The following is a 24387-nucleotide window of genomic DNA, read 5'->3' on the forward strand; positions in this document are numbered from 1 at the left end:
AATGTAAATAGAGAAGAAATAACTGATTTGGCAAGTTTCCTTATGTTGTGCTGTTCAGACACAAATCAGTTTACATCACATTACAGAGGAATAGAAATATATAAAAAAATACGATAATTATTAAAAAAAACTATTTAATGTTTTCAGACTAATAGTATAAATGTTGTTAATGTAACCCACATCAGTATTGGACCTCACTGTTACAGAGAAAACTCTAGATCATGGCGCCATCCCGTGGTGAGCGTGATCACTACAGGTTTACACAAAATATTTCACCAGTTCTGTCAGGTACCTTTACTGAGCTTCAAATGGTTCTCGACTGAGCTGTCCAACTTTTTACAACGAGAGCATGTAGATGTCTGAATGGATGACATGACCCACAGACAAACAAGCTTGAATGAGGCAAAAGAATACAAAATTGCAAGTATGCATTTTGTTTTGTCTTTGTGTCATTGTGGGTAAATCAAAACAAGGATAAACAGTTTATCATTGACCATCACATATTGTTTTATTTGATTAAAATCTGTCATCGAGGATCTGTTTGGCCTAAGAGTTGTACAACATCTTAAAATATAAAGAGACAAGTCCGGCTTCCATTAAGATGAGCAAGATAGTTACATTATTACATATAATAATAAATAAGTTAAGAATAAATATATGTTTACTTGTTTAATGCATTCAACTATATTACAATTAGCTGTTTAGCTATCTATTCGCATAAGTATTGCCAATGCAAACTTTACCTCTCAGCAGCACTACAGTGACTTAAAAACACAATGTCAGCATGACATCTCTCTGCAGGTTATGTTTTTTGTTTTACTGAACTACATTGTTTCACATTCACAACCTGCAAGTATCTATCTGTCCTGTCACCGTAACCATCCTTAGAAAAACTGCGATTCAATACCTATACTACCATACTATTTAATATGCCTGAAGAAGATTTACTCATTTACTATGTACCAATACATAGTATGTGAAATGCAGTATGCTGAACATACCAGGATTTCCCACTGACTCAGAGTGTTTTGCAGTCTGCAGTCCTGCATGCTTCTCTGGCTGCTCTGACCAACAATCCTGTGCACAGCGGAGGATATGTCACATGGACTGAGCTGCCGAGAGAGTTGGTAGTGCTAATGCTCCGCTCGGTTGCAATTTACAAAAGGAAGAAAAAGAAGAAGTAGAGGAGACATTAATAAGAAGTCTCCCGTTAAGTTAAGTACTCCTTCCAAACTGCATCCTCTTTACTTTTACTTCAAATGTCGGACTTCGGATCGTGATGGATACGACTAAGAGGGTCAAAGTTCAAGGTGCATTTTTATATATATGTCCCAATTGTATGCATACTGCATGCAATAGTACATACTTTGTAAGGGTCACTGCAGTGCGTACTGAAAGTAAAAAGAAAAAGAATGCGATTTGGAACACAGCTTTAGTTTATCAAGGTTGCAAAAACTTTTTTATTCTCCTTGTTGCGTCCGTTTCCGGCCCCAGGCCGTCCACCTCGTCTGCTTCTTGCCGCGGACTGCTGGAATGCAGAAGGCGGTAGTACAAAACGAGACACACCAGCCCCAGCACCGAACAGCCAATGATTAAAGAACTGACTGTCTGCGCAAATGTGGTTGTCTGCAGCTCTGGCTTTAACAAAGCCAACAAAAATGGAGCCGTAGCATTTATAGCAGCGTAGAAAATATAATAAATGATCATGGCTACTTTTGTGCCCTTTCCTTTCACGTTGAAAAAGGTGAACGTGAGGATGAGTCCCACGACGGCCCGGTAGAGATGCTCAAGGCTTCTGGATGAGCAGAAGTTGGTTTGAAGCACGTGTGTCCATATTGTCCCCAGCAGCCAAAGGATGGTGAGTGCTATGGTGCTGTAGATACTTAGTATGAGGAGAAGGCTGTAGCTGAGGATGAGGCTGGTGATGGTGCAGAGTTTGTAGAGGAGGTAGATTACTGTGGGGAGGCCAGAGGACATTTCTCTGATGTTGGGGAGAGATCTGCGCAGGCAGCGGCGATAGTCCACCAAAGACCAGGCAACATTAAAGACGGAGAAGGCCACAGATAAATCTGAAAGAAAAGGACAGGAGGTCTGAATAAGGATTCTGTATGTTTGAGGACATGCAGAAAGGCTCTCACCCTCTGCTTTTACTTACACTGCAGGACTGAGCTCTTATCTTGGCCCAGCAGTATGTGAAGCTGTAAAAGGAGCTGAGGAACACTCTCCACGAAGCCCTCAAACATCTTCAGCATGCTCAGATCAGTAGCCATGCAAAACAGTTTGTGGTGCTTGCCCCTCATCTCTTCCGCCGTGTAGGAATTTGTTTTCTTCCAAACCACTTTGAACCCTGTTTTCAGCAGCTGATGATACCTAGCAACAGGTCAAACACAATGAAAACAAAGTCAGACAGCTTTCTGTTATGCAATGCATTGGTCATTCATTGAATTGATGCGTTTGCCAGCCTTTTTCCTAACATCACACAATACACTGGAGCATGAATGTGGTTATTCCAGTTTGCACATTTCATAACACCACACCATTGCACATGATTAGCATGCTGCACGTTTTTGACACTCCTTGTTGCAGCTACATGAGCAGCTCGTGTTATTTTGCAGATGTACAAGTCTTTTCGTTCTCATTGCATACCTGGTGAAGATGCCCATTCCAAATACATGCAGGGCAGCAAGTCCGCCTTTTGACAAGCCTGATACGGTTGTTCTTCCTTCAGGGTTGATCAGAATGTCATTAATGTCATCGCAGTACCAGGTGTAGCTGAAAGCCTGGGTTACCATCAGCCCGGCCACAACAAACAGTAGAGTCAGTCCACTCCACACATATTGTTGCTCCCATAAGTATTTCAGAGACACTCCGATGTCTGTCCAAATGTCCACCACGTATAACAAGAGTCCAGCGATGGTTAGCACCCATCGCAATTTGGAGAACTGATTGTCTGACTGAAGCATTGTGGTGTCACTTAAATGCCAATCTACCAGATTACTTCTGTATCGAAAGTAGAAGTGCAGTTGCTTTATGGTCAGTTTGGCAGTGACGTTTCTGTAGAAAAGCTGCTGTGGATAATCTCCAGCATTTCAGGTGCCATTACGGTCCATCTGCAAAAACAAAACAAAAAGAAAATCAGTGTCATTTAAAAAAAAACACTGCTCTAAACATGCACAAACATTTTCTTAAAATCTTTAAATATGAAACAACTCTTTGTTTGTGTCAGTTAAAGAGTTGAAATCAGATGGTGCATCATATTGACCTGCCCTTTGATCTCTGTCATAAAAACTATCACATCAAGTCCTGATAAATGGTACACTAGCACATGTAATAGAAGAATAATCAGTGGTGTTATCAACATAATACAGTTATGAAATAAGAACTATCATATAAGATACACTGTATTTTTCTCATGCTTCTCACAGAATGGCATTATACATGTTACATAGTCACAAAAAAGCTGAAAAACTCTTTATATGCTGTGGCTTCAATGTCATTTTAACTAAGTAGATTCCATTGCTGATACAAAAAAAATTATAATACACTTTAATACAAACAAATTCAAGACAGAATAATAAGATAATAATCACTTTCATAAAATCAATCCATTGTTGTATTTTTAAAAAGTTGCTTTATACGCTGTTCTGAGGTTCATCTACAAAACTCATTTTGATCGCATCCTGTCTTGAATCACACAGTTACCAATGCCTGCCATCCTGCTGAGATCACAGTTATGATAAAGAACTCATACACACACAACAAAAAACAATATTTGGACTTACTTGTATACTTTCCCCACAATAGAGAGCTGTGAAGTCACAGAGGCAAGCAGTTCTACACATGACAGTTTCCTTGAAACCCTTGAGAAGCTCCACCTCGGTTCCGCTGAACAAATATGGTGAAGCAGGAAAAAGAAAATTACATAATAGATGTTGTACCGGTGTGTTGGTAGGCGTGTGTTTGTGTGTTTGACCAGGTCACAGTCCAAACTTGACTGTCAAAGCCTTCCATCTTTAAGAACTTAAAGATCATTTTTTATTATTTTAAAGCAGCCGGCCTGTCTTTTCCCAGATACTTTTTATTTTACAAGTAAAAAAATATGGTGAAGACAGGTGTTTCATTTGATTGGAATGGACACAAAGGATAGGAAGAGTGACATTTCCTGTAATCTGAGTGATTACTGTAGGCATGTGTTTACCGCAGATCAGTTACCCTGTTGGACTTCCTTATTTCCAAATGCGAGACAATAAACCAAATAACCTCAAAATGATAGTAAAACCATGTCAGTAATAGAAGAAGAAATATGGTGCCTAATATTAGTCTATGTTAGCTAACTTTATCTTTGTATTGATGTGTACCTGGCATATGCCGTATGACCTTCCATAGTCTTTAACTCTGGGAATCCTATTACACTCTTTTTTTTCTATTTTATGTGTGTATTCAAATAAACCGAGGCTACTTTTAATGCAAGTCTAGCTGAGAGTAATTAGATCAGTTTTAACATCAACAAGTTAGGAATACACACAGTTCAAAGATCTATTTAATCTTTATTTATTTTTTTTGTTTTAATGACATTGGTGGACTGGGTAGATAAAATGTTCCCATTTTGAGGTTCTCTTTTATAATCTCAGGGCCAGATTAACCCACTAGGGGGCCCCAGGACCAAACTGAGTAGGGTGTCCCTGTTGAACACTTGTTCTCTAACTTTATAGTACATGTATCCTGTAATGCAGTACCCATAAACCAAGCTGAAATGATACCTGTCCCCTTCAGTTAGTTTGTGGTATTTTGATTAAAGGAATAGTTGAGCATTTTGAGAAATATGTTTATTCTCCTTTCTGATGACAGTTGAATTGAAATTGAAATTGAATTATTTTAATTAAAACGTTGGAAAGCTCCCCTCGAACTTTTGAGGCTCCAGCATTGCCCAGTAATTCTAAAATATCAATTAGACCTCAAGATGCAGGTAATTGTCAGATATGGTAAAAAAAAAAAAAAAAAAAAAAAAAAAAAAATACAGCAGGTACTGTATCTGCAGGCAGTGAACTATCGTCAACACTCCTTATACTCCAAACCTCTAGGTAGCGACAGAGAGCCCCAGCTGTTTGTCTCTTGTGCGTAAAGAGTGTCGTTGGTCGGGCGCAGCAGCTCTCTCCGTGGATCCTCCCACTAGCAGAAGAGTGACACGCCATTCAATCGCTGGCTCCCCTGGCCCTGTGCATGTCGGAAGCAGGAGGGAGCTTTGAGCGCTCTCGTAAAGAAGAATATCAGACTATCTGGTAGAAAAAGACCAAATCTTCCCCACGTAAAGCAAAGTTCGACCCGCATCGTGTCGCCATGGGGATCCGAAAAAAGACCACCAAGAATCCTCCGGTGCTGAGCCATGAGTTTGTCATCCAGAACCATGCTGATATTGTTTCCTGTGTTGCTATGGTGTTCCTCCTCGGGTTGATGTTTGAGGTAAGTCCACATGTTGAATGGGTCTTTTTTAATCATGCAGGGGATGCTCGGCTGGCACGGCGCACCGATCACTGGCAGACTGAATACAGAATACTTCCCATATGTTCGCCTGGAAACTGACATGGCTGTCTGATCTATTCTTCACACTACTTCCTCTCGTGATCGAAAGTTTTCTGTGCGCGATGGCCTCGCTTTTGCTTTTATTCCAAACCGGTATGAACTCATTCGAGTGTCTGGGCTTTAGGTTTTTATCAAATATATAGTCTGTCTGCATTAAAGCGTTGTGGGAACCAGTGTTCACTTTCCATCTGTCCGCTTCCCATCTTGAATATTTCAAATCACTAGTCTCCAGGCCCGCCGCTTACTTATATTTTTTTTAAAAACTAAAAAAAAACAACTTAAAAGTTATTTTTGTGCAATCGTATCTGAGGAAATATCTCAGCATGTTGCAAGTTTACAGCATTGTATCGATGTCGGTGGCTACAGTATTTTTGCACCACTCTGGACTTGGTTGGTTAATGCGTAGATGTGTTACGTGGCAATCATACAACGATTGAGAGGCTGTCATCGCCGAAACCCGCTTGCACCAAAACTGAAAGTTGTCCTCGGAGCTAAAGAGCGTTTTAAATGTCACCAAATGCTGCAGGCCGACAGCCGGGATCCGATCATTCAACATCACAGGCTCCCCGAGGCATTCTGGGCTTCTTTAACTCAAATATATGCTTTATTTCAAGCGGGTTTTATCCTCAGTTAAACGCAGCAGCGCTGGTGTCCAGTCAGCCGTATTTAGAGGGCTTCCTGTTTGCGCTTTTCAAAGTAAAGTTTCTGACAAATATTCGCTGTTGCAACCCGTATTTTGGTATAATGGCTGCAGGAATTGTGTGATAATTGTTGTGGCTGTTTTAAAATTACGATCTAACAGATAGCGAGAATTTTTTTTTTTTTTTTTGTATTATGTTTGATCTGAATTTGTTGCCCACGTAGCTCTTTTGTTTTGAAGGAGGAACTTCGAACTTATCCTGATGCAACTCTATTTGCTAATTCTCAAACACATTTACTGGGCTGACTCATTTTTAAGTTTCCATCACACATCAGTGATATCACCGCGATATAATAGCAGTGATTATTTGCCATAAAGGCCATTTCGCAAGCAAACATTCTTATAATTATTTGATTTTAATTATTGTATCTTTTATTAAAACCTTTAAAAGGAGTTTGACCCCTTTATCACAATTTCCTGCTGTTACAAAATTATATTGCCATAGTTAACGCATGTCTCCATGTTATGGTTGATCTATGTGTATTTTCAGCCAAAAAAATGAATTTATTTATTGTTAAAATCAAATATTCAGTGACCTAAAAAACAATGTATTACTTTAATGTCAATATTCATATAAATCAAGTCAACCATAGTGTCCTTGATATGTATTTATGTGCAATACTCCACGTTTTAGTAACCCTTACTGTAAGGTCCCTGTTTGAATTTACAGTAAAAATGTGTTGTGCACGGTTTCAGTTGTCTGCTCCAGGTTTGCATGACTGTCGTATTTGGCATATGTGGGTAATCTTCCATTACTGACACATGTTTTTCATATCTACCGACAGGTCACCTCAAAGTTTGCAGTTCTCTTCATAACTGTCCAGTACAACGTCACCATATCAACATCTGGTAAGTTAAACATCTCCTCGTGGTGAGAACCATGTTTTCAGATGATGTGTGAATGTTTGAGCTTTAGCGTACAATGCAGTATTTTCTTTTACTTTTCTGGCTGGAAGCCTCTCATTTGGATTCTAGAGCGGTACTTTTGTGGCCTTAAACGAACCCATTTGAGAGCTCTTTTTTTTCCCCTTTGGAGCTAAATTTAGTCCGCCTGATTTATAAAGTTCTCTTGTGGCAAGGTTGTGCCGGGCGAATTTGGGCTAAGGTGTAATATAGGCCTCCCAATTCAAATGTCATGCTCATTTCAAGGTTAACAATTTCTTTGCCAACGACAGTTACTGCTGAAAGAATGCACGACCTCGTACGTATTCCAGCTGTGTTGCAAAGGCTGAAGGCTGCAGGCTGCCAGCCAGTGATTCAGTTCTTATCTGCGAGACCTTACCACTTACCTACCTCTGTAACTTATTTACAGCTTGTATCTAATAAGACAAAAAACACATGACCCCCGTCGCTCTGCAGTCAATACTCTGAAACAAATTCAATAATGCTATTGCATTTTTTTCTTTGTCATTGCTGATTTGTGCAAACAATTGGATTGATTTCTTCATGCGGTTCCATTAACAATGAGTAAAAGAGTACCACTCAGGCTTGAACTGTGCTCGTGTATCACCCATCTCTGCTTCATAGATAGTGGCTCTATGGGCAATATGTAACACTAGAAAGACGGAAGATGGTCTGTGTGTGACACTGACTGTGCTAATCCAGTCTATGACTCAGGCATTTTCAGTGGTGTCATACTGCAAAGCCGGGACTCACTAATCCAAACACATCACCGTAGGATTTAATGTTATTAAACCTGTGAATCACTTGGCTCAAATGAATTAAACGGCATTGCATTTTAAGGATCTAAAGCCTTCGTAAACAAGATGCATCTGATATTTTTATTATGAATGAAACATACTCGTGTGTGCGACAGAAGCCCCAGAGGAGACTGCCGTGAATCACTTCCACCATGGCATCAAGGACTTGGCCACCATCTTCTTCTACATGCTGGTTGCAATCATCATGCACGCCATTATCCAGGAGTATGTGCTGGATGTAAGCACGACAAAGACACACACACACACTGAAATACGCAGACTTTAGTCACAGGAAAACAGTTCTGCATTGTTTATTGTTGTTCATATTTGCAGAAAATCAACAGGAAGAAGCACTTCTCCAAAACCAAACACAGCAAGTTTAATGAGTCAGGCCAGCTCAGCGCTTTCTACTTATTCTCCTTCGGTTGGGGCGCAAGCATCCTGCTGTCGGTACGTACAGCAGCTGGCTGGCATTGTTTTTGTTTCCTTATGTGTTAAGCCCATAAACTTACTTGAAGGCTTCTTTGTTATTAGGAAAACTTCCTGTCCAATCCGGTCGCCCTGTGGGAGGGTTATCCACACACACTGATGCCGTAAGTTGTAATGTTGTGTGTGGAAGTCATGTGCATTTTAGGGATGGTGTTTGTTGTTTGTTTATGGATAAATAGACAGGAGAACCTGTCACAATTTCTTAACTTTGTACGTTTTGTTTGCCTTCAGATTCCAGATGAAATTCTACTTCATTTGTCAGCTGGGCTATTGGTTACATGCTCTTCCAGAACTCTATTTCCAAAAGACTAAGAAGGTCAGTGTGTGTGTGTGTGTATACGTATGTGTGAAGTGAGTCTGTCATTTTGGGGGCGGATGACGCACTGTAACTTCTCCTCGAACCCTCAGGCTATTTCCTGTTTGACTTTCTTGGCTACGTAGCATTGTTTCAAATAATCACACTCTTCTCACTTAAATCAACGTGCAAAGCCACACTGCGGTAAATATTTTGGCCATTTTTGGCCTCCCATCCTTTGTGTTTACTGTTTAGGAGGATATTCCACGCCAGCTTGTGTACATCTTCCTGTACCTGGTCCACATCGCCGGCGCCTATGTTCTCAAGTAAGAAGTGCCACTTTAGAAAAGCCCAAAGTGACGTGTGTGATTTTGTGGTGCTTGTGTTTGTACACCACCCTTCAGGAGAAGGTTAGTGGTGTCTCCCTGTATTTTTCCTGTGGTCTATAATAAAGCTATCTTCCTGTGTCTTTCAGTCTGAACCGTCTGGGTCTGGTCCTGCTCGTGTTGCACTATTTTGTCGAGCTCCTGTTTCACGTTTCCCGCCTGATCTACTTCAGCAATGAGAACAGACAAACGGGGTGAGTTCTCACCTTCCGCATTTCACATTAAAGAGTTACTGCTGATGAGAAGTCTTGAATGCATCATCACTGTCCTCCTCTTGTCTCACAGTTTCACCATATGGGCCGTCTTGTTTGTCCTTGGACGGCTGCTCACCCTGTCCTTGTCTGTCCTCACCGTGGGCTTTGGCCTCTCCACAGCTGAGAACCAAGGCTTTGATTTGGCTGCAGGAAACTTTAATATCATTTTTATCCGGTAAGTGTGTCTGAGAGAAGTAGGACCAACTAATTTATTCTGCTCTGAAAATCTACAAGCAAAATTCTTTTTAAAAGTATAATTCCAGTCAGAAAATAATATACACTCCGAAACAAATCTTTAACATTATAAAAATGGCAAATGTGATTTACACTCGAATTTTTATTTTTTTAATTTTATTTATTTCATAAATATCCTGGGGCAATAATAAATGTACTACAAGATGGAAATATTCAATGAACTGCTAAAATGGATTTTTATAGACTCTAGACCTACTAAAGCATGTTATAGAGAGCTTTAAGAAACAAACATACAGAAAGAACTCCTTCATAGCAGTGAACACCAGTTTTGGTAAATTAGTGTGAAATGTAACCACAAGACAACTTGTACAAAGCAGATGCAAGGCTCTGTTTTTTTTTTTGTTTTTTGTTTTTTAATTTTTTTAAATTTTTTTTACTAATCTTTCACTACCCTACACACAGCTTCAAAATGGACAGCTTTGTTGTGTTATGTTTTCATGTTATTAACTGAGTGTAGACTTTTCTTTCAGCATTTCAAAGTGGGACTACAGAGAGCTCAGAATTTGTGTCAAATGTTTACCAGTGTCGCTGTGAACCACACACACACACACACACACACACACACACACACACACACACACACACACACACACACACACACACACACACACACACACACACACACTCACAAAACTCTGACTGTTTGCTCTATCTCCTAGGATAACTGTCCTGGCCGCCATCTGCCTCACACAGGCCTTCATGATGTGGAAATTTATCAACTTTCAGCTGCGCCGGTGGAGAGAGCACGCCCAGGCTCAGACCTTGAAAAAGAAGCAAGTTCCTACCAAGAGCAAATCAAAGAAAGACAAAGGTGAGTGAGGAAGCATCAGTCAAAAGACCCAATCATTTCCCCAAGCAATAAAACGACAAGAATACAATTTGGAGAAAGAAAATTAAAGTCACATATCCTCTCTTGGAATAACTATTAAATGAATGATATCCATGTTTACCTTTTCATTAAACGAGGCTAACCTGGCTGTGTCCTTTGTTTGAAGCCAATGGAGTAAATGGAGTGAACTCTCACGGAGCTGATTCACCAAGAGCAAGAAAAGAGAAGTCCTCATAAAACATTCCTCTCAGCCCTTCCTATCACCCCCGCCTCAAAGAACCATCTGTCCCGGCGCCTTCGTGGCTGCGTCCAGCCAACAGATTCCCCAGCTCCGTGACCATGACATGAATTTCCAGCTCCCACACAGGACCGACCTCCCAGCTGGACTTCGAGGGTCCAGAATACATTCAGCTTCGCATGTCGCCAGCGGTCCACTACACCTTCATTTCCAATCTTTGCCCTGCTGTGCCATTTTTAATGAAAAGAAAACAAATTCCAGAAATAAACTCTGAAAAAAAAAAGACCTTATTTAAGAAGTGCCTATTGATGCGGATTGTTTTGTACAGAGTGTGTAATTTCAAAATACCAGAAATGATCACTTCAGTGTTTAATGTTGCTCCCAGTTCTGATCAGTTCATACTTTTTCTAAATACTGCATATTCCAGCTTGTCTTTCATTTCCTTTTTATTCTCCTTGTATTTATAACTGCCAGCTCAGCTTTGCCGCTGTCCCTCTCTTGAGTGATTTTTGCAGACATCTTATGGAGTTTATGTCTCTTAATGTAATGTCTTTTGCTTTTCCACAAGTGAAGGTTGCAAAAAACAGTCTTGTGGTCGCCATCCTTAAGACTGGGTCCACACCATCCACTCAAACTCACACAGCAAAACATTGTCGCCTATCAGCAGACATCTGTAGATGGAAAATGAGGTACGATATACGTGTAGTTTTCGGTGTTCACTAACGAACAGTGATGAAGGATGAATAAAAGCAACCATGGGAAACATCAGACATCATGCTGTAATGTAGATTCACAGTTCAGTATTATGCAAAAGCTGTCAGCAAAGACATAACCTGATGTAGCATTTAATCATTGGAGTTCACAGGAGCACTGTAATCACACCAGTTTCTCGCCATGAATTTATACCGAATCTATTGCAGTTGTATCTATAATTCTGTAAATGAATAAACACATCTTGTGTTTTAGTTTTCAATTATATAATTTTGTAAGAAATGGAAACGACTCCATCAGGCCAAACCCATCCCTTTACTGAGTGTGACTGAGTCCTGCCTCAGTTGCTGTTGAAGTGAAATGGTTTCACTGTGTTGGTTTGGGGTTGCTTTCCTTCAAAATGTCCACAAGAATGACCTGTCATCGACGCATGGACTGAATGAAACATATTTTGTTTGACTGTTTTCCCCCCTCTGCCACTATTGACAGTGCCAAATGAGCCTGACTGACTGCTGATATCTGCCTTTAACTTACACGCCATAAAGTGAATTTATAAAGCTATGGAGTGCAGTAACTGCATTGTAGGAATCGGTCACCTAGGTAACACCGGCTTATTCTAAAGAATAAACCCATTAAGTAATTTTAGGTACACAGTGGTGAGTCATGGTTGCCTCCAGCAGTATGTGGTTTTCTCAACATGTCCTGAGGGTTGATCCTGCAAAACAATAAAATGTTCTATTAAAATAAAAGTAGCAATTGGAATTATTATTTGCCTGCATTAATAAGAGTATATGTTTCATATTTTGTGTGAAGAAACACAACATGAAGGAAAAGATAACATGATGACTGAGGGGAAGCCTGTTATTTATTTATTTAGCATTTAAAAGCAGTGACTTCTGAACTATGGTGCAGAAATATAGTATATAGTTAAGTTTCACTCTTATTTAATACAGTGATAAATAAGTAGAATACATTGCTAAAACCATGCCTGGTGAAACAAAATGACAAAAACAGATTCCAATACAGCTTAAAAGTACGCTGATGTTAATTTATTTTAGTTTGTGGGGACAAATACATGTACATTTTGTCACCTCGTGTATTGTAAAACCCACAATATTTTCCAAAGCCGATACATTTACAAAATTAGGATAAAAAAACAAACAAAAAAGCTGAGGCTAAGACCTCCACCCTTATCAAAAAAGAGACACCTTGACACACAATGAGTCAAAATTCACTTTATACTTTGTAGAGCACCATCCTATACAAGTCCTGCCCTTTTGTGACGAAGAGAAAACCCTATAAGTGTTGATGTGTGGCTGGATGTCTTCCGTCTCTCTACGTCCAGCATGTTTCTCCACCACTTGGCGGCGGTGTTGCACAGGTTTTACATGAAAGAAAACGCCTGCTCGCTTGTTTGATCCATGCACAGTTGACCAGACTGTAAATCAAGGTAGCCAAATAAGTAGGACACGCTTATTTGCAGTGTTTCTAAAGCTTGCGGTGTTCGTGTTTTAATATGTTTAGTCCTTTTTTTTTTTTCTTTTCCAAATAGCAACCCAAATGGCATTGTGAAAACTCTTGTCCCTCATACTGCACATTTTTCTCATCACTGTCTAGTTAACTGCTGGTGATGAGTGTTATAGCTATTGTTAAAATTAACTAGGCTCCACTGGAATTGAACTCGTAATGCTGTGATTAAAAGGAAACCCCACATTCCTTTCAGCGGCCCTTTTATTTGCGGCGCAGTGCTTCCACCCATCCTTTTATAAGGTCATATAAATCTTTATGACCTTAAATTTACATACATCTTACTAAGAGCCATATGCCCGCTGCTTCTGGATGTTACCGCCGTAATAGGCTCTATATAATGCACTTTTTCCTTCTTGAGAAACCGGAGTTGAGATGGTGGGTTTGCTCACCTTTTTTTTTTTTTTTTATTATTATTATTTTTTTTTTTTTTATATAGCACCAACGCACATTTAAACATTATTGACATGGCACAGTTGTGAGCGGCTGTCAGCTGTCGTCAGATTAAACGTGGACAAAACTGATGCTGATCAGTCAAACTGCAAAGTGTCAGCCTAAACAGGTAAATGGCCGTAGGAGTGTTTACGCACCACCCCCACCACCACCTCACCACCCCCACCCCTCCCTCCCTCCCTCCCCGACGGTAAGCGAGTTGATACTGCTGGAGCCCCGTGATGTGCTTTGGTGTGGGGGAGGATAGCAGCTACCAGCCAGATAAACACTCGGCATTGGTTTGCAGAGCAGGGGGAGTAACATGGCGGCACAGTTAGCCAGCAGAAATGTTGTTTCACTACCGCGAAGGTCAGAGCCGCTTCGGATAAACGGAATTTAACAGCGAGGACGCAGCCAAAAGTGTGAAATCGTAAGTAGCCGCACGCGTTTGTGCTCCCCCCCCCGCGGAGAGGGCGACGGGGTGTTTTTCGTGGGTGAAATCCGTGTTGATCCAGTGTTGAGGTCTTCAAATCTCGGCTGCGTCTGGCACAGGCTCCCTCTCTCTCTCTCTCTCTCTCTCTCCGTCTCCGTCTCCGCTTCGGCGTTAGCTCCGTTAGCCAGCGTTAGCTCCCGGGCTAAAGCTCGGCTGTCAATAGAGCTTTTCTGCAGCAAACTTAATGAGACGGCGCAGACAGCGAGCTTTCTGCACGGGAGTTATTGCGATTGTTTCACCCAGGTGTTTTTTGTTTTGTTTGTTTTTGTTGTTTTTGTTTTTATTGCGTGGCGGTGTGTAGTCGCGTGTGCGTTTTGGTGGAAAGTAAAAAAAAAAAAAAAAAAAAAAAAAAAAAAAAAAATGTGGCGTGCACAATACTTTCATGTGTCATTGTTTTTTTTTTTTTTTTTTTTTTTTTTTTTTTTTTTTTTGGTGGGGGGGTGGTGGTGTTTTGTTTTTGTGCTGAGTGAGCGGAGTGACCGACCGCGTCTCCAAACGCCGGACCAAGTTCGCCAGTGTAGCGGGGGACGGAGCTAACGTGCTAACAGCGTAGCTGCAGGCTCGAACGCCGTCGTGAGTCGGGACAGTTTTATTACCATGTGTTGTTAGCGGGCTGCGAACCCCGTTTGTTGTGGTGTTACCCGAGCGGTGGGACCCCCGTCCCCGCGTTAGGTAAGTTGACGAAACGTCTTGCGTTTAAAAAAATTTTATTTAATTTTTTTTTTTTTTTTAAATGTTTTATTTGTCTGCTTGAACTCGTGTTTCTCTTTTGCGTTTGGCTGTCGCTGCTGAGGATCGGTGCTCCGCCGACCGGGGGCTAGTTAGCACAGCCGGGCTATTCTTTTTTTTTTTTTTTTTTGGTAGCACTTTGCAACTTGGGGAGTAGTGGCTTTTTAAACATTTTGAAAAAAAAAAGAAAAGAGAAAGTTTGTCCACGGACACGGCTGCACGCACGAGACACCCAAGACGTGGGCTCCTTGCACCCGTAGCCCCCCCGGGAGAGGACAAGTCTTGCGTGCGCGGTGCCTTTGCAGTTTGTTGTGGCGCAAAACCCGTAACGAAACAACTTAAAATGATGTTGGGAATAATTACGCGGCGACGCAAATACGCCAGCAGTTGTCATTGTGGACGTGTTGACGTGGACGTGTATGAATAGAGAAGATGCTGTCTGAAAACGTGAGGCACTTAATGCAGTGTGTGTGTGTGTGTGGGGGGGGGGGGGGTGGAGGGGTGGGTAGTGCTGCTGCTGCTGCTGCAGCTGCAGCTTCGAGGTTTTAAACTTGTGTTGTTGTGCCCGTGTTGAGAGTGCACGGCCCTCCTTCGTGCTTTGACTGCTCCGGGACTACACGGGCCGACACAGCTTGTGCCGTTTCGATGACTTGTCAAACGCTCCCTCTCGGTAACGCTGGAGGAACGCATCCTGCGGAACCGGTTGAGCGGGTTTCTGTTGCATCACTGCCCACCTGACGGCGCACGGATCTCGTCGCGTACCTGATACGAGATTTATTAACGCACGACGCGTCGTCCGGCCTGCGGGTTTTGGCCGCAAACTTCGTTGCTTCTGTGATAATGTGATGCGACGGATTGCAATCGGATCCGTCGGTATCATGATCGATGATCAATGTGCAAAGTAAGACATTTAAAAGAAAAGAAAAAAAAAAGGAACAGTTTTGGCGTGTGACACGTGTTTTTCACTAAAAAAAAAAGCTTTTTGTAGAAGGCCGCAGCATTAAAAAAAATTAAATTAAAAAAAATGATGACCTGGTGGTTATTTGGTACAGATTCTTCGTTACTTTTGTTGTATTTACCGGTGCACAAATGCGAGCGTGTTGTTTAAGTGCGTCTTGCGTTCATGTTTGACCAGAGCAATGTGTAAAGAGGAGTGAAAGGACAACAATTAATAAAAAAAAAAAAACGTTTTAATAGGTGTTACTTCCTTTCACATGTGTGCATGTGCTGTCTAGGAACCACTTGAAAAATACTCCTCCTGCCAGCCTGAACAACGTTCTCTCTCCGAGGCACATAACCTGAAGTTGTTATTGACTTTGTAGTTTGCAGCAAAACAAAACATGTGACGCTGCAAGTATTTCTGTTTGTGGATGGATAGAGTCAGATCAAACTGCTGGTCCTTGCAAGAAAACATCCTCTCGAACAGCGCTAACAGAAATTCATTATTTTCGTCATCACCGCGATATGAACGAGTGCAATAAACACATCACGGGAGACTTGCCTGAGATGCTGTGAAATTGGAAAAAAATAATTTTCCATACATGCGCTCTGCACTTCCACTCAAGCAGGGGAGCATTTGAGCTGCATGATGGAGACCTGGATAAAAGTGCGACGCCGTTATTGTTGTGTTGAATTAGCTGGATGTTCATGTGCAATCTTTTCAGATTTAAGCATGTTTGTATTTAATTCCTGAAGTCAGCCGACACGGGGAATTCAGCGTCTGGGTGTAATGTAAGCGGCTAAAGCCGAAAGTCACACGAACTCTGCAGCTAATATGCACACTTCACTTTAAAAAAACAAAAAAAAAAAACATATATATTGCAAGATGCATCGCAGTCTCGAGCCATGTTATCACACATTGCAGATCTTCCTCATATCTTGCAGGCCTCCTCTAAACCTGACCTCATTTGAATTTCGCCAGTGTATTTCACGAGGACATGGAGCAGCCATACGATGCCCGTGACAGCCCTCTACGAGCTGCCAGGAATGCAGTCCTGTGCGCTTGCAAGCCTGCAAGCCTGCATTCCTGCATTATGTGCTATTATTTTTGTTTGAGCAGGTTTTGGGCTTTTGTTGTTTGCTTTGCTTCTCAATGAAACCATTCTGCAGACTGTATTAATAATCATATTAACAGATAAGGAAGTAGAGAAATGTTGTTGTTTTTTTTGTTAGGGTTTTAATTTAACAGTGCAGAAAAGAATGTTCGCTGGGACGATGCCAGGATTCATGTGAGCGTGGATGCAAGTATGTGGATGTTTATACAAGGATAACTGGCTGGAAGTTTTCTCACACTAACTCGGCACAGTTTGTGTACTGGGTGTTACCTAAAAGTATGCCTGAGCGAATCGTAAAGTACAGCTATAGCAACAGGTGTCCGGCATAGTAGTTCCCATCTCGGCACATGATTTGGAAACGGTATTCCTTCTAGTTGTCTTTTCTCGCTCCGTGCTTCACTCGGTCCTGAATTTGAGTACTCGCCCCATCTTTCTGTCCTGATCTTTAGCTCCTTTTGGCTTCCTGTTACATGTTCAGCGTGTGTTCATAATTTCATTCAACAAATCAATAAGTTCCAGTGCACTTGGAAACAAACCTGTCAACTTGTAATCGCTGACTTTTGCCCTGTGACGGGTTGCTCTGTTGCGTCACCCGAGTGATCCCGTAATCTGTCGACCCTTGTTCTTTTGCATACGCTGCCAGTTCTTGAATTATTTTTTTTTCACGGTAATGTCACAATTTTATTCATGCGGACCTTTCTTGGAAACAAGTCAACAAAGAGGTTTTGAGTAATTCTGCCGAATTTCCATCTTCTCTGTTGTGGAGAAATTTCTGGTTTCCTCCATCTTGATTGTAAACTGAATCATGTTTGGGTTAAGATGACACCTTGGCTTCTGGGATAGGATTTTTTTTTTTTAAATATCATTTTTTTTTTAACACTTTTTGGACTGATCAATTATAAAATAAGTGTCAGATAAGTCTATACTAAAAAATAACTGTCAAAGCTATATAAATAGTATTGCTAGACTAGCTGGGGAAAAAAAACATGTATCTACATGTTGGGTCATGTTGATCCAAGGTTACAGATACTTGTCTTAAGCCTTTAAAGTGGGTAAAATATGTCGTCATAATTTACTTAAACTTGAGCCCTATAGTGAGGCCTTCCTGCCATGATTATTACTGCTGAGCTCATCTTTGTTCTCATTTCTTTGAACTTGCATCCCTGTTTTCACCTTTTCTGCTCTCTTTTGTATTTCTGAACAAATATATTGCCTGGCACGCAATGCAGGGGTGAATTCCTAAATCACATGAGGTCCCTGAGTAATTCTGGCTCATTGTTATTCAGGCATTAAGCTTTAGGTTATCAAGGGAAGCTATTTCAGACTTATAAAGTACCTATGAATTTATAAAATTCCTCTTTTCAAAACTGACCTCTAGGATTTCACACTTATTAAGAATTGAAATGATTGATTAATCATTTAGTTTCGTAATTAATAATAATCAAGTTACTTGCTTATTTACAATTTGAGACTTTTGGGTTGCAGCTTTCATTTTTCGTTTCCTCTTCTGTGATGGTAAATTGATTGTCTTTGCGGTTGTTGGTCAGCCCAAAAAAAACAAAAACACTCCAATTGAATATGTCAACAGCTTTATCAATAATGAAGGGTCCTTACTTTTAAAACGTTTCAATATTTATACAATTGAAATCTCAGTCTAAGAAGTGCACCGCTGGAAAAAAAAAAAAATCTTACTATCCTGTGTTGATGATGAATGTATGACACGTAAGCAATATAAGGAGGAACGCATTGCTCAGATCGTTCAAACACACCACTGTTTAAACGATGACATCAATTCCTTTTTAAACATGCCTGGTTTAACTGGTGGACTACACTGCTCCTCTTGTTACTACACACTCCTATTTGCTAACAACATTAAGTTGACTCACTTGAACCATGCTGGAAAATGACATCCGTGTCTCTGCTGCTTAGTCCGGCCGGCTCCTGAACAGCAGCGTACGCCTCTGTCTGACACGGGCTGCTTCATGTGCACTCCTGGGCTGCGTTTAAAAGGCAGTGTCAAATGACAACATGTAGCCTTCAGAAGCAAGCAGGAATCTGGGCTTTTGTAAGGATGTTGCAGAGCATCACTGGCCATTGCTCCAATCTGCTCATTTGATTTGATGACTGTTGCTTTGGTTTAAGCAGAGCCGTCTCTGAGCAGAGCATTTAAAGACAATTTTCTTGAACCGTGGTATTATTAATAATAAATAACAATAAATGTACAAGTCCACCACGGAAGATAGACTCTGGCAGCACAATACCGGGGGAGAGCAAACAAACGAACAACAAACCATGTGGCTTTAATTCGAGGTAAGATGTTCCAGATCGGATTACATCCCGTTATCTGTCCATCAAATGCTGTATAAGGTCCACAATGTATTCTTGACATGACGCACCCCTCCCCCTGGTATCTGTTTGCCTTGTCTCGCTGGGCATCTCACCCTGCTGTCTCTGCGTTTGTGTCGTCATGGAAACAGCAGTGTGACAGGTCCTGGGTGGGCGTGAGGGATGAGCTGTGGGGTAATGGCCAGGTTTTTACAGCAGAGGGAAGAGAGGAGGGTGAAGCGGCGGAGGAGAGACATCTAAAGCGAGGCGGAGATGGTTGATGGAAAGCTGAGAGGGCTTTGACACGGAAGAGGGGACGCGGGGAGTATTTACTCCCTCTCTGCTTCAGGGCTTGGTGTCATTGTGTTATTAGCTGACCTCAAATCAGCCACCCCATCTGTCTGCGCTGAGAGTAGGTCCCGTCTTGTTAACATCAGCCTCGACAGGGTCTGTTGTGGTTCAGCTGATTGTCTGCGCTTTCCAGAAAGGATCCAAACGCTCCGTTTTTGTCATTGAAGAGTTGAGGAGAAGTGGTGTCGGATATAAGGATGGATTGATTTCGGGATTCTCATGACATTACACTAGTTTTCTCATAATGTTGAGCCCAAATTCACGCTTCGATAACGTGTGCCTGCGGTTTGCGTGCCCGGCGTTTGGCCATCAAGAGAATCTACCCGTGATGAATGTCCATGACAGAGCATGGCTTTTAAACATAACATTCAGGAACATTTAGGCTTTGGTGTGTATTGTTATAAGTTTCCATGATCATGCGTGTGCTCAATTACAGGGGAGGGTAATTCCAGGTGGCAGTAAGTTTGTGAAAACATTTTGTGGCTACTTAGTTGCGTTATTTGGATCTGAAACGTTTTAAAAGCCGAGATTAGTAACACCACACCAAAGCTTGCCTCATGCCCCACTCCCATGGAGACTCCACCGGGGCTCCAAGGATCCTGAGGCTTACAGGCAATCCGATGATTTCAACAGTCCACGCTCCTCCACTTATGTAGGTCAGCCACAGCAAAGTGCATATTGATCTCTCAAGCTAAAGGATATTGTGGTGTCTACTGCTCGTTGCTAAGAAGGTGCCCTCAGCCAGTTGGGCTTGAACAGAGGAGACAGCAGAGGTCACATGATTGTGTGACAGCGCTTCTGCAGCTGTTTTCCCCTGCGTTTTCGGCCGAGCATTGCTTCGCCGTACGGCATTGCAGATCTAATAACTGATACTATTTTGAACAATGTAGGTGGCGTCTTTTCATTTCGGAAGAGCTGGGCTTTCTTTACTCTTCCCGCTGTCATCGCCAGTGCAATAACACCAGGCAACATTTTCGGGAATGAAACGCACTATTTAAATAGCACATAATCAAACAAGCCCTGAGAATAACAACGGTCGATCACACAAGATGGCGTTCTCTTAAGTGAACGCATGACGGGGAAGGGGGTGTCGATTTAGGGGTTCGGTCGCGTGCCGTCCTTCATCTGTGCGAGCGGGTGCGCTGCCTTCCCCTCCGTCACAGTGTGTCTTGTGGCACTGGGTGCTAGCAAGGGTGTTAGCATGTGGTTGGCACCGCTCCCGTCTGCCCGGGGTGGAATCCTTTGCACCGAGGGAGGGAGCGCAAACTTGGATTGAGCAGAGAGCTGCCTGCTGGAGTTGGGTGGGTGGTCCAAAAGTATGCAGTGTGAATCGGTCCTGAGGAAGCCCAGTACACAATCTTATTCTGGAACGGAGGTGAAGCGGCACACTTTTCAGCACCATCGCAGGCTGGGCTTTAAGGTAGTCTGAAATGACATGTGCCGAGCAGCAGCATTTCTCACTCGCCTGTCATAAAGCCAGAGGAATGTGGGGATTCAGTTTCAGGCTTTTCATTGCTGTACACATTGTGAGGGTCAAACTCTGACCAGTGTGATTTCTCCCAACACACACCCTCCCCCCCCCCCCCCTCTCTCTTTCCCTCCCCCCACCCACCTTTTCTCGCTCTCTCTCTCTTTCTGCTGACTCAGCAGTGTTCCGTCGGTGACCTATAATGTTGTTTCGCGTGCTTTATCTTAACGGTTTTCAGCAGGCTTGGGGATCTCCTTCGCCGAACCCGAGTTTACTCTAAAGTTTAGGTGTGGAGTGGGCTAGTGTTGGGAGTAAATTAAGCAGAAACCGATCTGTTTCTATACTTGTTTTCATTTTACTAATCGCAGAGAACGTAAACGGTCGCACAGGTTCATGAGCCTCACATCACGCCCCATTAACAATAAATGGTGAGCGAAATGACCAGTGTGAACAGGTGAACAGGGTATGCATGTAAAATCGGCACTTCAGTCAGAAGGTGGACATGCAGCAGTGTATAATAGTTTTTTTTTTTTTTTTTTTTTTTTTTTAAATTTACAAGCAATTAACAATAGGTAAGTGCTTAATAGTACTTTACAGCGACATCAAACAGAATTTGCTAATTATTTCCCCTTCATTTGAGAAGATGTGTATTTTGTTCTGTTTGTATGCGTTATGTGTTGATAACTAAACAATGAAAATTGAAAGATTTTCTCATTTATTAGTGAGGAAGAGAGGTTGTGATTAGTTTTGTTTCAAGGTTTTCCCTCCCTTTATAACACTTGAGTGCAGCACCCAAGTGTTGTTTTTTTTTTTTTACAGCACCCAAGCCTCCTATAGCTGCACTATAAGCTTACCAATGATTGGTGATTAATCTGGTTAATGTGGACAGTGCATTTTAAAATAAATATTCTGACGATAATAGTCCAAAGTTATGTGAAAATGTGTCGTGTTTATTTTTTTTTTAGTCAAATGATTGCTCATCAGATCACCTAAGCCGCTTCAGAAACCTATAGAAAGCACTGTTTGGTGGACATTGGTGCGGTCACGCTCGTGACAATTAAAATATAATCGCCTGATTGCAATTATTTGAGCTTACTGCTATTCATTTTTATTGTCATTTCAATTGTTTGCATTCATCTGTGTAAATATAAATGCAGGAAACCAATCGAAATTCAAATTTCCGTCACTGTTTTCATGTCATTTTCCACCATTTTGAGGTTTGACAGGAATTGTTTTTTTTTTTTACCGTCCCCTCCTAGTGTCTCCTTCTTCTGCTAGTTTAATGACACACGAGTGAAGAGTTGGCACCACCAGCTATATCAAGATGCTCTCCTCCTAGTATTCACCCAACCTCATTTCGATGAGCATCTTTTGACACAAACATCGTGGATTTAGCTGCACTGAGTTGAAACTATAATCAAACTTCTATTATAATACTAATAGTTGAACTTTTTTTTTTTTTATTGCATTTCTTTGTTCGACAATTAGTGACACCTTTAATGATCGTGGCAGCCTTCGTTCTTGTATGTCTTGGGAGAATTTGAGTGGGAATAGAAAAGGCCAAACGTTTGCTCACATCATGCAGCTAACAGACGTAAATGTGCTGCCTATACATGCGAGAAAAGTAAAAGAAAATTCACACAGACGCAATACACGGATAATTGTTGTCCATCATAGACTGTCATTTCGTCAATATCTTTTCAAAACGCAGGCTTTATCTTTTTTTTTTTTTTTTTAAAGATTTTCTGTTTAAGAGGCAGACATCGTGCAAACATTGTAGTTGATTCATTTTGCAAGGTTGACTAGCTGAGAGGAACAAGCTGCTCCTGCTATGTTTATTGTAATGGAGCAATACATATCTCACCAAGAAGCAACAATATGGCTCTTAAAGGTGTTTCGGATAACAGTGGAGATTCTTAACTTGGAAGAGAGACAAAAACAATTTCAGGCTTCGGCTAAACGGACACAACTTGCCAGTGGGATAAAAGCGTTGTTGGGGTTTGGTTCTTTATAACATCTGTTGTTCCGAGTATTTTAAATAGAATAAGGCAGGTCTCGTTCTTTTAACACGGGGTAAAGAAGGCAGGCACTACATATATTTTGAAAATAGAGATACTGGGAATGCCCACAAATTCCCTGTCAGACGACTGATATTTGTCTCACATAGAGTATGCGAGTGTGCATGTGTTTGTTTGCATGTTCCAGTGCTTCCATTCATGCTCTTACTCCAGAGATTTGTGGTTTTGGCACCTGAAGATGTGGGCCGTCTAAACAAAACTGCCTAACCTCTCATCTGGCAGTGGAGTACAAAACAAGTGTACTCAATGGACAGGAGATCACACAGGAGAGGCAGAGCGATGATGTTACAATAATGCTTCTTCTGAGGCGGCTGACTAACCATGTCTACATTTATTTGACATTAATAGCAATGGTGACAGGAGATTAAGTCATGTCGGGTCTCCCCATCCAGTTCATATCCTCATCAGTACAAACTGAAAATATGGATAATAAATCACCAGTGTTGGGGAAGTTGTTTGACACTAATAAGCTCACTTTCAGTCCCATTTGACCTGAACAGTGAAGTTAAAAAAGGATTAAGTTGGATATCGTCACATGTAAAGTGCTGTTGGCTTTAGTGACAATATCATCCGTCATGTCATAAATAAGCAGGATACTGAGCCAGAGCGATGCCACCACTGTCTGAAATAAAAAGCGGTGTCCAGTTTGACCCGGGAAGGTTTTAACAGCGCATGTTGTCATCGCAAATGAATCATTTATGTAATACCTTGTTGGTAATTCTCAAACACAAGAGGTAACAAACACTTCACACTGGAGACATCGCAGCAGATTTGGAAGTTGATGTGAGCAATTAATTGACTGAAAACCCAGCCTGAAAAAACAAACATATTTTTAGCTTCCGTTATTGACTCTGAGCATGTCACCGACTTGCTTTGCTAAAAATGGTTTAATATCTGAAGTCTTGGGGTCCACCTGACCTGGCTGACACAAATGCCCTTTTTCCACTGACGGTACCCCCCCCCCCCCCCCCCTCCCGAATGTTCCTGTTCATCAGAGCAGAGCGCTGCAGTGTTAAAATACCGTGACATCAACGTAACACACGTAGGAACAACACAGGATATTATTGGCAACCAACAGTGAGATTTAAACAGCTGCCATTAATCGAGTAATCCAGTGAATATAAAAACAAAATTGTTACACCAGCATGGTTTGGCGGGTGTGTGTGTGTGTGTGTGCAGGACGTCCTGTGTCTCACACACTGTGATGATTCAAGTGAAGATTCTCTGACCAATCAGATGTCTGCAGTGTTTTCACATCACCTTTGAAGTATTGGCTCGGCTGTTTTTGAACCCCGTTAGAGGTGATACCCCCCCCCCCCCCCCCCCCCCCCCAAAAAAAAAAAAAGTACCAGGTTCTACCCTCAACCTTTGTCTAATGGAAAAGCGAACCAAGCCGGTACCACGCGGTGGAAAAGGGGGGGGGGGGGTATAAGTGTTTCAGCAGGGGACTTAGTAAAAGGAGAGATCAGCAGAGTAAGAGGGAGAGGACGGTG

The 24387-nt window shown here is 41.7% G+C and overlaps 3 protein-coding genes across 6 annotated transcripts in view; 2 read left to right on the forward strand and 1 right to left on the reverse strand.

Annotated features, from left to right (window-relative positions):
- Positions 1 to 500: 500 nt before the first annotated feature.
- On the reverse strand, positions 501 to 3816 carry xkr9 (XK, Kell blood group complex subunit-related family, member 9). Its single transcript, XM_069151180.1, has 4 exons — positions 3783 to 3816; positions 2647 to 3110; positions 2156 to 2370; positions 501 to 2069 (listed from the first exon to the last, which is right to left on the reverse strand). Exons 2-4 carry the CDS (start codon positions 2961 to 2963, stop codon positions 1441 to 1443), a joined length of 1161 nt encoding a protein of 386 aa, XP_069007281.1. The 5' UTR covers positions 2964 to 3110; positions 3783 to 3816; the 3' UTR covers positions 501 to 1440.
- Positions 3817 to 5170: 1354 nt separating this feature from the next.
- Positions 5171 to 12205, forward strand: tram1 (translocation associated membrane protein 1). The gene is made up of 11 exons (XM_069151660.1): positions 5171 to 5460; positions 7066 to 7129; positions 8097 to 8218; positions 8314 to 8430; positions 8515 to 8573; positions 8701 to 8785; positions 9020 to 9090; positions 9240 to 9344; positions 9436 to 9579; positions 10319 to 10470; positions 10655 to 12205. Exons 1-11 carry the CDS (start codon positions 5338 to 5340, stop codon positions 10723 to 10725), a joined length of 1113 nt encoding a protein of 370 aa, XP_069007761.1. The 5' UTR covers positions 5171 to 5337; the 3' UTR covers positions 10726 to 12205.
- A 1452-nt stretch (positions 12206 to 13657) lies between these two features.
- Positions 13658 to 24387, forward strand: part of ncoa2 (nuclear receptor coactivator 2) — a 60672-nt gene continuing 49942 nt past the window's right edge. For 3 of the 4 annotated variants that reach the window (XM_069151661.1, XM_069151665.1, XM_069151664.1), the window contains exon 1: positions 13658 to 13826. The gene's annotated coding sequence lies outside the window, so the exon portion shown is untranslated. Of the gene's footprint in view, positions 13827 to 14390; positions 14562 to 24387 lie in introns of those variants that run through there. The other variant, XM_069151663.1, reaches the window with a different exon arrangement.

The sequence above is a fragment of the Embiotoca jacksoni genome, unplaced genomic scaffold (genome assembly GCF_022577435.1).
Source record: "Embiotoca jacksoni isolate LCO1_2020_lvr unplaced genomic scaffold, fEmbJac1.0.p SCAF_17, whole genome shotgun sequence".
NCBI lineage: Eukaryota > Metazoa > Chordata > Actinopteri > Embiotocidae > Embiotoca > Embiotoca jacksoni.

What these genes read in the sequence shown, in the direction of transcription:
- xkr9 (XM_069151180.1), bottom strand. Translation starts at nt 2,963, where the DNA reads ATGCTTCAGTCAGACAATCAGTTCTCCAAATTGCGATGGGTGCTAACC. An exon ending in GGAATGGGCATCTTCACCAG is followed by an intron (nt 2,371 to 2,646) that starts GTATGCAATGAG and finishes ACCTGTTGCTAG; the next exon opens with GTATCATCAGCTGCTGAAAA. An exon ending in TAAGAGCTCAGTCCTGCAGT is followed by an intron (nt 2,070 to 2,155) that starts GTAAGTAAAAGC and finishes CTTTTCTTTCAG; the next exon opens with ATTTATCTGTGGCCTTCTCC.
- tram1 (XM_069151660.1), top strand. Translation starts at nt 5,338, where the DNA reads ATGGGGATCCGAAAAAAGACCACCAAGAATCCTCCGGTGCTGAGCCAT. An exon ending in AATGAGAACAGACAAACGGG is followed by an intron (nt 9,345 to 9,435) that starts GTGAGTTCTCAC and finishes CTTGTCTCACAG; the next exon opens with TTTCACCATATGGGCCGTCT. An exon ending in CAAATCAAAGAAAGACAAAG is followed by an intron (nt 10,471 to 10,654) that starts GTGAGTGAGGAA and finishes CTTTGTTTGAAG; the next exon opens with CCAATGGAGTAAATGGAGTG.